Here is a 16,221-nt window from a genome sequence, read left to right as displayed (position 1 = left end):
GTGTAGTCAAAGCGAAGGCGTCTCTCTGACGCAACATAAAACCCTGTGTTTCAAAATGAAAATCCTTCCGTTGAGTTTTGCTTATGAGACGTAGACTGAAAGTACATTGCAATGCAGATAAAGTCTTTCCCACAGCTTGCTAGCACTAGCAGGATGCTGAGTGCCTCTACTAGGTGCTGGTTAGAAATATTTGCCGTCAGCCTTGCGCTGAATTCTCCCTTGTAGTGACTGAGCCGCTTTTCCTTTTTAACTACCAAGAACTAGTCCAAGCAGTGCTGGGCAGCACTGATAAATCCAGTAGGTGGTCAGACTCGGAGGCTGGTTTTTCCCCCCTTTTTGGCGTCTCTCAGAAGTTAATAGACACCAAAAGACGCTGTCAGCTGAGTTTAAATATTGCATGCTCTTGCTGAGAATATATTCCTAAGCTGTTGGGTGAGGGAGGGGGGGCTCTGACTTGTCCCTGTTGTGTGTCAAGAGTCTTATATGTGATTTAGCAGTGTTTTACAGATACGCGTAACACTTGTGATTGCTTATTTTTGCTTGGTGATGGATCACAGTGTAAATCTTTGCTCTCTTTTGAAGGAGAACTTCCTCTCTTGCGATGATTTACGCATAAACTTTGTGTAAGGTTGTGCTTAATAACGAGTTGTTGGCCGTGCAAGATCGAACAGAAAGGACACTTGAGAGGTGAAAATTAAGGTGCTGCACAGGATCTGCACCCAGGAGGAAAAGTATTAATGTTGTTCTGCTGACTGATTTCAATTTTTTTCGTGTTCTTCCAGCTGAAGGCCTTCCCCAGGTGTATTACTTTGGACCGTGTGGAAAGTACAATGCCATGGTACTAGAACTGCTTGGTCCGAGCTTGGAAGATTTATTTGACCTCTGCGATAGGACGTTCACTTTGAAGACGGTATTAATGATAGCCATCCAGCTGGTGAGTATCAGAGCTGGCAAGGCTCTGCCAGGCAGCTCCACGGTGACGACTTGTGTTTATGTCAGTCCTGGTTTAGCTGCGCAGTTGGGTTCCTACAGCGCAAGGTTCACAGAATCACAGAATGGTTGAGGTTGGAAGGGACCTCTGGAGATCATTCAAGGGCGTCTGTTGGTTTGAGAGAGAATCTTCTTCCATCGGATTTGAGGGGAAATTCTTTCTTAGGAAGGAAAGGTCGAATTATGCTCGAAGCGAACTTGCTCCTTGAGTAGCGAATTCAGCAAAGTCTAGATTTTTCAGAGATTTGTATCCTTACTGCTTCTTGCCCTGATTCCTACCCAACTCCCTCCCTCTGCTCAGACACCCCTCAAAACATCTCTCTCCTTCCCTGGTCCCCAGGACATGCAAGCATAATGCCCTCCCGCAGTCCTCCTGGTTGTGCTGCTTCGGTGCTACCAGGGTGCTCATAGACTGAAACCTCTCAAGGTGGTGGGAGCTGAGCTTGCTTCAGCCACAATACTAGCATGGGAGTCTTCTGGGCCAACTGACCTTCACAGGACTTGTGTGAATTTGAAGTCTGTACCTTGGTCAAATTTGGTTGAAATTAGTTGAGAAAACTAACAGTTCTGTGGGCAGCATTACAGAAGTCTCTTTTTGCCTAAGGAAAGCAAGCTGAAAGTGATAGCTTTGATTTGTGTTTGTGTTCAAAGTGAACTACATGAAAACAGGAAATATTAAATATGGTGAGTGAATGCCTGCGGTTGAGTAGTGCCAGTCAACTATTATTTCAGTTTGGCTCACTGGTTTTCAACCTGTGGTCTGCTATAGCACAGTCTCCAAGGGAAAACCGAGGCCACAAATGCAGAAGTTTGAACGACGCTGGCCTGGCATTAGACTCCTGACGCTGTGGCTCCTGCAGCTGAGCAGCCCGCTTTTCTGTGGCTTTGAGTGTTCCTTGTTCAGTGGAAAACCAATTTATAGTCCCGTGTTTGAGTAAACCAAGTGGCATGAGACTGCAAAGCTTAGTTGTACTTTGTATTTCCTTTTGGTTGTAAAGATGCACACCAGAAATAGTCTTACCATGGAGCAGCTTTTCAGTAAGTACTTAAATAGCTCATAGTCTCTCCTAAAGAGTGGGAACAGAAAACGTATGCAGATACACATTTAGGTGCATATGTGTAATATAGGGCAAAACTGGGTTGTAAAAACTCCAGTCAGTGAATTTGACAGACTTGTATCTCCTACTGCTGTATTAACTAAATTTCCTAATACTTGTGGGTATAATTTTATTCCAGCAAGACTGCTGGGGAAATCAAGACTGATATAGCCACCTAGGGTAGCAGTTGGGCTCTAGTTGGAGGGTCTTCACCAGCATCATCTGCTGGTGAGTTGGCAGGCCAGTCAAAGTCACAAGATCCAGGCAGTGATACCTATTTGGAAAACAGATGCTTAGCTATTCCCGGCTTGCCAGATAGTGGGTGGTGTATGGAGACAGCAAAGGCAATTGCAATAGAGTTGATATTCTCTAGAGGCAGTGCTTCTTCACATGAGATGTTTTAGGACCTTGCCAATCTTTTTGTGAAGAATAAATGAGATACCAACGTGGAGCATATGCATTTAAAGAGACAGATTTAGCATCCTTAGCTATGCCCCATCTCCACCCTGGGAAGTTTCCCAGGAAAAAGGCTCAGCTGGCCCTCTGCAGCCTGTTTTCCAAAGGGATTGGCTCTTCTTGCACAGCTGGAATGAGAACCCTTTGCTAAATCCACAAGGCTTTGAGGGAAGCTGTCTTGGATTTATCTTATTTCCTGCACTGCATCATTAGTTACTGTGCCACGCTCTGGTATACGAGACACGTAAAAGAAGAAAAGTTGAACTGTCAGATTCAATGCTATTACCTCCATAAAGTGTGTTTTGCTGTCGTTTTTGACCAGCCAAGCCTGCTTAAGCTGCTGTAATTCTCATCTCAGACGCGAGGAGACATAAAACTTTGCTGCCAGGCTTCAGCGCACTGCACGAGCAGTGATGTTCTCCTCTGATGCTTGAGATGCCTGTTAACAAAGTTAATATCCAAGGGGACTCCTAAAAATGTGAGGGCCCTGCCCTGCAGTAGGAAGTGAGGGGCAATATAGCACTTCACAGAGCAGAGCTGCTCTGGTTCTGTTCTTGCCAAGAAGGGCACAGATCTATTTTTTAGCCCTGGAAGACCACCCAAAGGTTAAGCAGTGCTATTTGCCTAGGAGGCCATCTAGAGAAGCAATGCAGCACGTGGCGCTGGCGGTTCCCAGGTGACCCCAATGCTGAGAGTTGCCTTTGCGCTGCCTCCCCCGCCACAGGCTCAATCTCCTCTCCGGAGGGGGAGGACGGTGAGATCTGCTGCAGATGTTTCGGTGCACGTGGAGCGGCAATGCCGGCAGCAGGAGGAAGTGAGTGGGCCGTTCTTCCCTGGTTTTCAGCAATAAAGGCGTACTGCTCCTTTGCTAGTGAGATGCAATCAGTGTGTGCTCCTTGCGGTGGTGCGTGATTTACTTTTGTTGTGTACCAGGTGGTCAGTTTTTACCCAGACATCCCCAAAAGATGGCTTTTTTAACAAGTGTATATGCTCAGCTGTTTTTATTTAGCCTGATAGGTAGCAGCCCCTCAAGGCTGAGGTGGACCCTTAAGCTTCTTAGATGTTAGAATAGAGAAAATCCATCTAAGAGAAAACTTAAAAAAAAAAAAAAAAAAAAAAAAAGCAGTGTAGCTTGTGTTTAGCTACATGGGAGAATTTAAACATGCAGTTTTCCTTCCCTGGCTGAGAGAGATGGAGCTTTGATGATGATGGGTCTTCAAGGAAGAGAGAGAACCCGTTTCGGAGTATCCTCAAATTAGATGACACAGTAAGAAAGTCCGTCTCAATAGGAAGATGAGACATGCAGGCTTTGGGGTTTGTCACTAGACTTGCATGTTTTTCTGGTAAGCATGTTGTATTAAGAGCTGTGGCACTCGATTATCAAATAGAGCCTAGTAGAATCAGACGTGCTCTTTTTCTTAGTCTAATGCGGTGTTTTGCACTTCTCGTATACCTCTGGGCAAAAACCTATGCAGAAGCAGTCTTCCGCTTTTTTCTTCGCCAGTAGAAAATTTTCAGCTCTGTTGCTCCTGCAACTTGTGCATCTCTGATGCTTTATATTGCTCTGTTAAGAGCATCAGCTTGGAATTGCTGCCTTCATCCTCTGTGTGCAGCTGGAACAGATCAAGTGTCTAACGTTCCTGAACTAAGAAAAAGCTTTGAAATCAAAAATGTGTTCACTAATGCCAGTCCTCAAAGCCAATAAATCACTGTGAATGTTACAGCTTTGCGGAGCTGGCTCAGTGGTTGGGTTGGGGAAAATGCTTTTTGTTCCATCTTCCCATTTTTCACTCTGGGCCAGGTCCAGCATGTGTGATGGTGTGCTGACAGCTCAAGTTTATCATGTGCACTGTCATTTCCACCCTTGCTGCCAGTGCTTGCAGTTGAAGCCAGTTGAGTTCAAGGCCTGTTGTGTCAGGCACTGTGCAAATACCTGGCCTCTGGCTGCAAATCTAGACCAAGTCACTCTGAAGAGTTTGACTTGGGAGTCAGACCTGTGACCATCTTCTGTAAGAGCCACCAAAACAGCCTTTAAAGTGGAAGAATTTTTAATCCTTTCTCATCTGATCTCCATTCAGATGGGTGACTTGGGGCAGAAGGGTTCAGATTTATCAGAGGTGCCTAGAGATAGGATTGCCAACAAGATCAGATCCTTAGCAATTACCTTTTTGGAGACTTCTCCTCCTTCAGCTGAGTGATGGGTACAAGCCAGGCTGAAGGTCGCGCCACACTGCTTTCCTGGAGCTGGCTATTTCTTTTCATGCAGCAAGGCTGGAAGGGAGATGGAGCACCCTTAGCCACCAGATCCCCTTCACTGGCAGAGCTAGGAGCCATAAGCAGGGCAAGCGTCCTGTCAGGCTCAGTAAAGCAAGGAGGCTACTTCAAGGAAACATCTCGCTGACATGGAGAGCCAGTGTCAGCCGCTGCACGCAGTGTTCAGGCAGCAGATCGGGTAGAATCCAGCCACATGGAAGTAGAGAAAAAGCAGTATGAAAGAACCGGCAGCTATGTGCAATGGGAGCAAACAAGGCACGTAAATATCTCCAAACACTGCTGGAGCGTGATGCTTCATCTGACATCTTAGCTGTCCAGACTCTGCGTTGTCTTGGCCAATGAGACTTGCCATGAGTTTGTAAAAAAAAAAAAAAAATGCTTTTTTCACAGCTGTGTAATTGCTGTTGGCAATTACATATCTGTGTAATTGTCAAATAAGCCAGTCAGGCTTTGTTTGAAAGCTTGTTATGTATGGAGAGGCTAGGAAATCCTTTGTTCGAATTTTAAGGGTTGCATCTTCACTTGAATTGCCTCCTGACATACCTTTTTGTCTTCCAATCTGCTGATGTGTCATGTAGGTGATTCAACGCATGACAAACGGCCAAAGTGCATAGCATCTGTTCTGTTCTGCTTCATCCTATAATTGATTCGAAATAATGGCTCTTAGCTGTGAAACCCATTTTCTCAATGTGTTGAAATAAATCACTACTTAAAATGAGAGGGGAGGGGAACTGCAACGTGTGCTGTTAGCCTTTTTGAAGAGCCTTTGAACAGTCTTACTTGCCAGCCCTGAGGCAGCTGCAGTCCATTTTTTCCTATCTCCTGCCCTCCCTGCTTAGCACGTCTTGTTTTTAAGGACAGCTGTCCCCTCCTGCCCTTTAGTTCTTTCCAAGTGGGGGTCATGCAGCAGGGATGAAGAGTATATAGAAGCCTGATCACCAGCCTTATTTTTCCCTCTTGATGTTTGTCTAGGGCAAATCTGAGGTTTTTCTTAAAACTAAGATGTCTACTAAACCTCTGGGAGTAGGATGGAGTATTCCTAAGTACCGTTGCAGGGATGAGGCTCTGATTTCGCTGTCTCCAGAGTTAAAGAGCCTCGTTTGTTTTGTCTGGGCAAACATACTTAGGTATCCGAAATGGCACTCTGGCTGTTAGACCTAGGCACGCAGAGCTTTTAACCAGGCATAGCTACAAGAGCTGTAAAGAAGGAGAGACCTGGGTTTGACAGCTGAGTATGTATCTGGATGGAGAGCAAGAAACTAAACAGCCGTTGGGGCCTCTCAGCTGAACAAAGCTCACGTTCGAAGTAAGCTTTCCAGGTTGAAGGACTGATGCTGGATTAATGTTGTCTCGGCAGCTGCTCCCCTTGGGGATCGGCTAGCTTAATATGGTCTCATCTGCTAGTGGTCCAGAAGCCCGTGTGCTTCCCCCTACCCAGCTCCAGGAGGTGCGGAGCCGTACAGCCAATACTGACTGCGCAGAACTGCTCGGGAACAAATGATGCCCCCACGAGGAGCTCCCTGGGGAGACGACACCAGCCTGTGGCCGATAACGTGAGACCTTGAGGTCCATTTTGTAGGAGGGAACTTGACGTTTCAGATGGTTCAGAGCACCCGTGTTTGGAGTAGAGACACCACGTACAAAATACCGGAGACTGGAGTTAGGTTCATGCCGCTGCAGGAAGCAGTGCAGAGCTGCAAGAGCGTGAAATCCTCATTTGTGTGGAGGGCAACTTGCTGACTTGCTGTTTTTCTGGTCAGTAGAAGGTTTTTGGTCTCTATGTATTATCTGCTAGGATAAACAGTGTATTGTTAGATAGTGTCTTTCCTTCCAACATGCTCTTCATCAGAAAATCTCTGCTCCATCGTTTTCTACAATGGTGCAGCAGTAACCTATGTGGATAAAAACTCATCAACATAAAACCTGCAGTCTGTGAGGGCTTTACTATAGCTTTTATATTATTTAAAGCCTGAATGCAGATGGGTAGATTTAATAGCCTTTCTAAGAAAGCTTCTTGCCCAAAAAAGAGGTCCTACAACGTGCAGGGCAGCCACGGACCTAGACAGCCATAAATGGGAATGGACACATTTTAAATTAAAACATAAAAAGGAAATAAAAAGGTAATAAAGTAAATGAAATTGTTAATTACTTTCAGTTGGAATGGTCTCATAAGGAAATAAAACAACTGAGAACTTTTTGCAGACTTCCTCTAACTTCACTGGCAGCATGTTTGTTTTCAAAAATAATATAAATATTGAGCATCTGAGTAAGGTGCGTTGTTCGAGGGGACATGGCCATTCATCAGCTCAGAGGTGAGGTTCCTGTCCTTTTACTTTCCTTTTCAGTTGTAGCTTCAGAATAAAGTTGATCAAAGTCTGAAAAATATTCCTATTATTTCTAATTGACAACTGATGATCTTTATTATTATTTTTCATCGGTATTGAGGACTGTAAGGCCTCTGCCTGCCCAAAATCCCCCTCCATGAAGAATCTGGCATGTCTAAGACGACATATGGGTTGAGGGAGGAAGGTGGTAAGACACAGAGCAACAAGGGAAGGCTGTGGGCAAGGCAAGAGCTCTTGGTAACCGGTTTAGTATGTTTAAAATCAATACAAAAAGGCTGCAGCAATTCTCCGTGGAATCCTTCCAAGAACTGTGTTCTGTTGGTAACATTTCAAAAACAGTCTTTCCCTATTTCTTTCAGATAAAGTAAAGGAGCCCAGTGTGGTAGCTGGAGAAAGCGGGGATGACAAATTCCTCTTCCAACTCTGTATCGGGGCGTGTGAGCCGGCTCAGATTGCAACTTCTGCCTCGGTTTGCTCCTCTGTTATTGCATTTCTCGTAGAATATCTTAAGCCAGCACTGAGCGGTTTCAGGAGACTTTGTTATGGACTAGCAAGACTTTGCTGCATCGTTAGCCAAGGGCAAGCAATAGGCGGGTCTGTTTGTGAGTGAGTAACTTTTCCCTCGTAATTTTGCAGATATCTCGAATGGAATATGTGCATTCAAAGAACCTCATCTACCGAGATGTCAAGCCAGAGAACTTCCTTATTGGCCGGCAAGGCAATAAAAAAGAGCACGTCATTCACATCATAGACTTTGGATTGGCGAAGGAGTACATTGATCCTGAAACCAAAAAACACATACCTTACAGGGAACACAAGAGCTTAACTGGAACAGCAAGATACATGTCCATCAACACTCATCTCGGCAAAGGTCTGTTCGGTTGATGCAAGCTTGCTGTGCTCTGTACTGCAGAGCTCTGGCTGTAGCTCGGCTTATAGCTGTCTGGTGCTCTTCAAGCTACTTGTAAAGTGTTCAGTGTGGTGGTGGCCATCCACAGTTGTGAGGCTTTTTCTTTTCTTTCGTTTTGGAGGAGTGGTTGAGACAGCGGAACTGTTGGAAGTAGAAGCCTCATAACTGTAGTTTTCGTTAGGAACTAAACAACTACTGGCAACCCTGTATTGATAAAAGGGCAAGTAGGTGAGCAGTAATTGCTATACTAAATGGTAACCAAGCAGATTTTTATAGCACAGCTCTGTGCACCGGTACCTTCCAGTTTCGAGTGTTACAGCTGAATGTTCCCTGACCTGCTAATTGGTAGGAGAAAGTGATGAATGATTTTCTTTAATGATTTAACTAATTTAAAACCCCTGTCCTCCATCTTCTCCCCTCATTCTTTCATGCTAGAAAATTACATTTCTGTGGCTAAAAGACAAAAAAACTTATTGAACGTCTATATTCACTTAAAGTCAGATCAGTAGTAACATAAGGCATATTCTTTGTGTGGCCTCCCCAAATGTAAGACCAAGGGTGCTGCTGGCTTTCACGTCTCTTAGAAGGCTCTCTCTTTGGGGAGTAAGAAGGGATGGACCCAAGGTATATTTTTGGAAAACCTTATGAAGAGTCAGGAGGGAGTGAAGGAAAGGAAAAGCTGCAGTGGGAACAGGTCTTTAAAAAAGCTTGGAAAGTGCTGGTGACGTGCAAGGTGGGAATATCCAACAGGCACTGCACTGCCACCACCTACTGGTGAGTAACCTTTACATTCCCCACTGAAGAGCCACAGACATGACTATGTTGGCATGTTTCCTTCACCTGGGATGTCAATCCTTATTTCAGCAGGTGGGAAGATGAAGATTATCCCCTTCTTCAAACTACACTGTGGGCATTCTTTAGAGCCCTTTTCCCGGCAGGCTTTGTAGCTCTTGGGACTTGCTTAGGAGAAGAGCTTGTTTTGGGTGAGCGCTGTGTCCGGTATGGAGAACTGTGGTCCCTGGTGTAGTGAGGATATGGGAACAAGGTGCATTTGAGAAGGGAAGGTTGGATCCTGCCCTGAGGTCTTTCATGGTGCTGGTGCTTTGCTGATGGGACCAGTCCAGGTGTAGTAGACCCCTTGGCTATAGAAAGGCAGGTGTCTGGCAAAGACTGTTCTTCCTGTATCTCTGTCACTGGCTTTCTGCTAGCGGACTAATCCGCCCTCCTCACTTCAGGACTGAAAAAGATAAAGGAGTTTGATGATAATTTTTCTGAAGGACAAGTGCTCTCAACTCTCTTCCTGCGAAGTTTATCTACATCATTGCACTGAATTACCAAGTTCGTCCTCTTTTTTACAGCTGTATCACTGCAACATGCAGGAGCTGTCATCTTAATTCCCTTCTGTTGAGTGTTCCCTACCTCCAGACTGTTTTGAGAGTTACATTTGTTGCTAATTTTGAAGGAGAGTCATGCTGTGCAGAAACACTGCCTTTTTCTCCTCTTGCAAATTACGCAGCATCAGGGACAGCTCTCGCCCAGTTTGTTTTGGCATGTGGGCTGCGCGACTAGATTTGCTCCGTACTGCGGGTTCTGAACACGTTATCTGCCTGCAGGTGGAGATTTGGACGAGAGAAATAGTGCCAAATCGGTCTCCAAGCTCTTTTAACCCAAGTCTGTTCCTTCCTGGGAAAAGGGTTCTCTGTAAACGTTTTTCTGAAATGTGAGAGGAAGCTAGAGATAGTAAAATACTGCTTCTGGGGACCCTGTGCTGTTAAGGAACTGTTAAGACTGCTCATGCAGTGGTCATTCAGCAAGCAGTGGTTTCACCTTACTGCCAGGGCAGTCTGCTTTGAGTACGAATGGAAATGCATGATGCACCCTGGCACAGCAGCAAATCCGTGTTGTGCCCCAGATTCATTGTCCCCTCTTGCATGGTCCCTCAGGTTTTTTGATAGTGTGGACTACATTTTGGTAGATTATTTTAAGGATACTTTTCTGTTGGCTTGAGACTAGGCCCCTTTTTATTTTCCTCATTTATAATCATAACATCTGCCTGGCAACAGCAGCAAGTGTTTTACAAGGAAAAGCAGTGCTAAAAGGATCTATTTTTAATCTGTTCCGCTGTGATGAGCTACAGAAGCAACTGGAAAAGGGTTGGCATGACGCAACATGGTAGTTCCCAGCAGCTGGCTGCAAGTGTGGCTCCTGCCCGTCCGTATGTATTTCAGAGGAAATAACATAATCCAGCCCAACATCACCATTGCACCGTTGGTACTGGCAGTCCTGAGAACAACTGGGGAACTACTCCATTCCTGTGCTATTAGTTCTTCCATTTCTTATAATGTCTACCTAATGCTGGGCAGTACCTCCTGAGTCTGCTTATAGTTCCTGTATTGCCACATGTCTTCTAGCTGATCTTTTATTTATGCATTTTATGTTTGTAGTAGCCAGTTTTAGGTATTTTTGCACAAGGTCTGAGCTACAGCCAGCAAAAGAACTTTCCTGTAATAATGACAGAATCACAGAGTGGTTGAGGTTGGAAGGGACCTCTGGAAATCATCTAGTCCAATCCCTCTGCTCAAGCAGGATCACCTAGAGCATGTTAGACAGGATCACATCCAGACAGGTTTTGAGTATCTCCAGAGGAGGAGACTCCACAACCTCTCTGGGCAATAATTTTATCTTGGAAATAAGTCTGGCTACTGCTCAGATCTATTTCTGCTACAGCAGCAATAATTTGTGACCTCTTATGTTTTAGAGCAAAGTCGTCGAGACGATTTGGAGGCCCTTGGCCATATGTTTATGTATTTCCTCCGAGGAAGCCTGCCCTGGCAAGGATTGAAGGTAGGTATGAGTTTTAGATTTTGCCCTCTGAAACTTTTCATTGTTAGTCTCTGTCCAAGTATGAATCTGGTGAGGGAAAGTTTACACTATCCAAACAGAAGGTGTTCTCTCCTTTGTTTCCTTAAGCCTAACAACAAGAGTTAGCTTTGCCTACAGAAAGATTTTAGGTAGAAGTATGTTACCTGTCACTTCAAGTTACTGTTGGCTTAGCTAAATCGATATAGCTGGAAAGAGGACCCAGTTCCAGGATACTGCAGAGCCAGATGGACGACTGGGGCAACTAGGATAGCAACGTGAGCACCATTGAGCTGTCAGAGCAGTTTATCTGCGATGTGAACCTGCCCTGAGCCGGAGCGTGACTGGAACGCAATGGTTGCATATGAAAGTCCAGTTACAGCACACAATTCCCCAGCTGCATCTGTGAGCGTGTTTATAATGGGAGCAGTTTGATGTTTTAGATGTGCAGATGGACTTTAGCTTGCAAAAATGTTTTGCTGGCGGAAGTATTAAGCTTGGCTTCCCTCCAGACACCCTGGACACTCAGTGCTTAATTCTGGGTTATGAGTTTATGAAATGTCACACACAATGGGGAGGACTGTGAGCAATTGAGTTCCAGCAAGTGAAGCTAACAACCATCAGCTGAATTAACTAGTAGTGAGTTGTGTGCTGCCTCTGAGCCTGCTGGAAATTGCATCTACGCTTCTCCTTCAGTTTCCTGATGGTTAAGCTACTGTGTTCACCTTTGGAATTGCGGTGAGCAAAGAGACTGAATATGATCAGGTTGAGAGGAGGTTTCCAGTGAAGACAATAACTCTTGTTAGACCTGTTGGGACTCTTGGAAAAAGCAGACTAGGTTTGGGACAGGCAGGCTCTTCAGCAGAGTACTGCTATGGTCAGTAACAGCGGTTTACATGATGTAACTTGTTAATCTGCTTTGTCACAGCTATCCAGAGTTAGCCTCCCCCTTAAATATGCCAGAAATGCTGGTGACAATTCATAAAAGTATAGAACGGCTGTTTTCAAGCATGAAAATAATTCTGAAAGAAATTAGAATCTCTCCTGCTTTAAGTTTACATCCTACAGTAATGGCTTGAGTGAGTGTGTTATTCTGTTATGTATTCTCATTCTGCTTTAGCTGAATTCTTCTGTTTTAAATTAATGCTGTAAAATATTCTTTAAAAAATTCCAGGTTTCAGCGAACCTCTACAAAATTTCCTCAAACCAGTGGTAAACTTAGTAAGAATTAGTTGGCTGCCCCTTGAAGACCTGCATTTCTTTACCTCCAGAACAAACACGATCTCTTCAGCTTGATCTAGAGTGTGGTATCTTCACTCTTCCAGGCTTCTTCTGCTTCCACTCTTGGTCTATACTATCAGTGCTAAAGTCTTGAGAAAACATAATACCTATGCTGCTTGCAGGTCTAACTGGAATAATCTGAAACAGAGGCAATAAAATCCTGTTCTTGGGGTACTGATTGGAGAGGAGGGGTTTCAGGAGGGATTTAAGTTGGAAATCTGTAACTGAAAATTATAGATATTTCTCAATGGCCAACTGTTTAATCAGTGTTGTCTAGGTGGTAGACACTTTGGGAGTGAAAGGAGAGGTTCATTTTGCAGTAGCATAGGATTCAGGAGAAGCATGACTCTGATGTAGACTGGTTGCTCGACTATGTGGGGGGTGTTCTATTACATGCAGTAGAGCAAAAACTCCAAATGCCCAAACTGGAGTCACAGTTTATCTAACTTTTACAGTTGCTTACAAAAGTGCAGTGGTTGGCCAATGACTCTAATCTTAGGACTGTTCTGTTCTGGTGTCAGAATACTGATGTGCAGTCATAATAAATGCAGCTTCATTTTCTTGCCCCATGAAAGCTTCCTGTACACTCTTCATGACTGTAGTGGTAAGATAGCCATGTAAAACACTAACATTTATACTTCCTTTCAAATATTAAAGATGTTTTGATTGCATTGCTGGATATTCTTTGCATAGCATGTAAAATATGTAGTGAGAATTCCAACAGACTAATGCAGTATTCCTAGTAATATAGTCTAGGATGCAGTATAGTTACAAATAACATCATTTGATACCACCCAAAATCAGTATTTAATACCTTTTTTTTCCTTCTCACACAGCATGCCATTTATCTCATGGTTGAACTTTTTCTCCACAGTTGTGTTTTGTCTTTGTTCCCTACAGGCTGACACCTTAAAAGAGAGGTATCAGAAGATCGGGGACACAAAGAGAAACACTCCGGTTGAAGTTCTCTGTGAGAACTTTCCAGGTAAGTCCTGATGGGATCATTGCAGTCCAGTGTAACTGTTGGAGACTAAATATATGCTGTTAAGTATGATTGTTCTGAGCTCATCTGGCAGAACATATTTGGATGATATATATCTGTTACGTTGTTCCTGTAGCTGGCAAACATCTGGAGCTGCCACTATGTATTAGCGGGACCCGAGAGCCTGTGACCGTAGCTTAGGATAAACATAACTCTTCACATTGAGGAGGATGAATATTGCTCAAGTGCCTCATGCTCCCACTTTTCTTCTTGACTTCCTTCCAAAAGACTGCCTCGTTGTTTTTTCACCTCTCAAGTGACTGTACTAGATCTACTGAGTTCATTCTTTTCCAACTGGAATGTTTCACAGATGTTAAAATTTTAGGTGGCCAGCTTATAAGATGTGATGATGTGTCTGTCACTGAATGCTGCCTTCTGAGAACAATTTTAAGGAGTGCGTTATTAAAGATGGGCTTATAGCTGAACCTGACACCTTTTCTGCAGTTAAACGAAAGTCTACCTAGGACTAGGAGAGCAGAGCACAAAGTTAATGCCCTCCCCAGGTACTGTGTGACCTTCATGGAGAGGATCTTAGTGTTCTGTCTAGAAAGTGGGCATCCTTACATCAGGTAGAGCGTCCAGGTTCCTGTGATCACAGAATAAAGTCAACACAAGTAAGGTTGGAGCAACAACAGGTCTATTGTCTCATAACAGCCCTGCTCTTCTAGGAACTGTTCTGTCTGTTGGCTCATTCCCAGCTTGAGGAGCAGCCGGCCTGAAAGTGGATGTTATTCACTCAAGGCACACTAATTCCCCAAAAGTATTCGCATCCAAAATCCACTTAGTTTGAAGCAGAATAGGACAGCTGTCCTGTCGTTGAATGGCTCTTCTCATCCTTTGCTCTCTTTCGCATTTCTTCCTTTCCCTGCTGCTCCTTCCTCAGAGCTCTGTCACCTGTGCAGGCCTGGGCTAGAGGGAAATGGAGAAGTTGTTTCTGTTCCTTGCTGACCTGAAACCCATTGGTCCTCTACCTTTCGGAGATAAGAGCAGGAAAGGGGTATTACTTTTCCTCTTTTCCCTTTTTCTTTTTCTCTTTTTTTTTCCTTCCTCAGTGCAACATGCAAACTATGAGCCATTGGAAAGGTCCAGTATCACTAAGCAGTGTTGTCCTTACTTTTGTCAGTTAAAGGCAAAAATTACACTGATGTATTATTATTACTGCTGTATACAGACTCGCACCTCCTACTGAGCTCAAATATAACATAAGTCCTGCCTTGGAGTAGATACGAGCCAAGGGAGAGCTGGAAAGGGGCAGGACATGAGCTTGTTCTCAGTTCATTAGCTTAACAGTGAACACTGTTAGGTGTGCAGGAGGCACATTCATGTCTGAGCTTCATCTTCAAAGCCTTGCTTTGAGCAAACAGCTGAAGTAGTGACACTGGGCAGGCTCAGAGATTATTCTGAATTTGGATTTTGTTGCGTTGCTTTAGTTCAACTTTCAGGCAGAGCTTATGTTATGTTATGTTTGCATAACATAAGCGAACATGTTTGCTTCCTGGCAGGAGGTGTTCTCATGCAGTGCTGTGTGCAGCCAGACCCTAGCTGCCACAGGAGTTCTGGGGTGTCATGGCCATGCACACCAAGAACCTCTCCTGCTTTCCTTCTCCGCCTGGCTATAGAGCTGTAGGGTTATGTTTGTCCACAAAATTCAGATGAAATCACTGTGGCTCTTGGAAGTATCTGTGAGAGCAGACACATGCTTCAGCATCCTGCTGGCAGGTTCTGTTGGCATTTATTATACAATGTATTTCAGTGTTTGTGTTTATGCAAGTGTGTATAATACAACTGGCCTTCAAATTCAGGTTCGAGGTGGAGCAGCAGCTCTCTGGAGCAGACATGAAACTTCCCGCTTTGTTTGAGAAGTGTTTGAGTTGATCAGTGTTGTGTGCCATTATTAAAACCAGTGCATTTTAAAGAAAAGCCATAGGCAGCACTGGCAGCCCAGACAGTTCTCTGTGTGATGCTCAATGATACAGCGCAGGCCTTGTTTTATAGCAGCTTAGAAAATTCAGAGTAAAAGCACACTATTCTTAGATTTTGAGCAGGTCAGAAGGGCTCTAGAGAGCTCAGTGAGATTCATGTAGCAATAAAGGACTGTCAGGTAGGTCGCTTAGAAGGGTAGAGACTTGTTGGACATTCTCAGCTTGCATAAATCTGCATGGCTCAGCAGAAGCTAGTGGAGCCTGGACAATTCACATCACTGGGGGACCTGGCCCCCAGTCCAACTCCAGGTGCTAGAGAGCGAGTCTTGCCTGTTGATGTGGGGAGGCCTATTTGGAGTTGTTTGAAAAGCTAAATGTTTCCAATGTGAAGCTAAATTTTTCCAGTGTGTCACTTGTGCCTTACACTGAACTGATGCTGCCTCTTTTTTCCCTTTTTTCCGGCAGAGGAGATGGCCACGTACCTCCGTTATGTTCGGCGATTAGACTTCTTTGAGAGACCAGACTACGATTACTTGCGAACCATCTTCACAGAGCTGTTTGAGAAGAAAGGCTACACTTTTGACTATGCCTATGACTGGGTTGGCAGGCCAATTGTAAGTTGGTCTTGCGAAAACGCAGTGCCTTGCCTTCCACGTCCTGCTTCCCAGCCATCTGGCTTTTTGTTTGCTCCTAACAGTGCCAAGAAGCTCAGGGTCCGATCGTGTTATCTAGCTAACGTGAACTCTTCATTAGCGAGATGTCCTGGTGTTGTGTTCAAGGGGTTCTCATGGTGCCTTGATGTTTCCCTAAGTGGCAGAAGGCCCTTCCCCCCTTTTTGAGCTTGCTCTGGTGGGCCACTCAGACCTTATTTTACCACCTGTGACAGTGAACATGATGAGATTTAACTTTCTCTCATCTAGCATAGGATTTGAGACTTTCATAATCAATATCTAAAGACATCATTTTGCAACAGGGGAGTGTACTTGCTACCTCCATACTGAATGGCAGAGGATCCTACAATGGTCAAGTTCTCATACAGGAGTAC

The 16,221-nt window shown here is 44.5% G+C and overlaps 1 protein-coding gene across 7 annotated transcripts in view; it reads left to right on the top strand.

Moving 5' to 3' along the window:
• The window catches only part of CSNK1G1 (casein kinase 1 gamma 1), a 119,867-nt gene that overhangs the window by 85,571 nt on the left and 18,075 nt on the right, over positions 1 to 16,221 (top strand). For all 7 annotated transcript variants that reach the window (XM_062583885.1, XM_062583882.1, XM_062583883.1 and 4 more), the window contains 5 exons: positions 783 to 934; positions 7,799 to 8,033; positions 10,831 to 10,916; positions 13,113 to 13,197; positions 15,642 to 15,790. In XM_062583885.1, coding sequence (XP_062439869.1) covers positions 783 to 934; positions 7,799 to 8,033; positions 10,831 to 10,916; positions 13,113 to 13,197; positions 15,642 to 15,790 — 707 coding nt within the window. The remainder of the gene's footprint in view (positions 1 to 782; positions 935 to 7,798; positions 8,034 to 10,830; positions 10,917 to 13,112; positions 13,198 to 15,641; positions 15,791 to 16,221) is intronic.

The sequence above is a fragment of the Rhea pennata genome, chromosome 10 (genome assembly GCF_028389875.1).
Source record: "Rhea pennata isolate bPtePen1 chromosome 10, bPtePen1.pri, whole genome shotgun sequence".
Taxonomy (NCBI): domain Eukaryota; kingdom Metazoa; phylum Chordata; class Aves; order Rheiformes; family Rheidae; genus Rhea; species Rhea pennata.
Note: the sequence above shows the minus strand (reverse complement) of the source record. Positions and strands in the feature narration are given on the sequence as shown.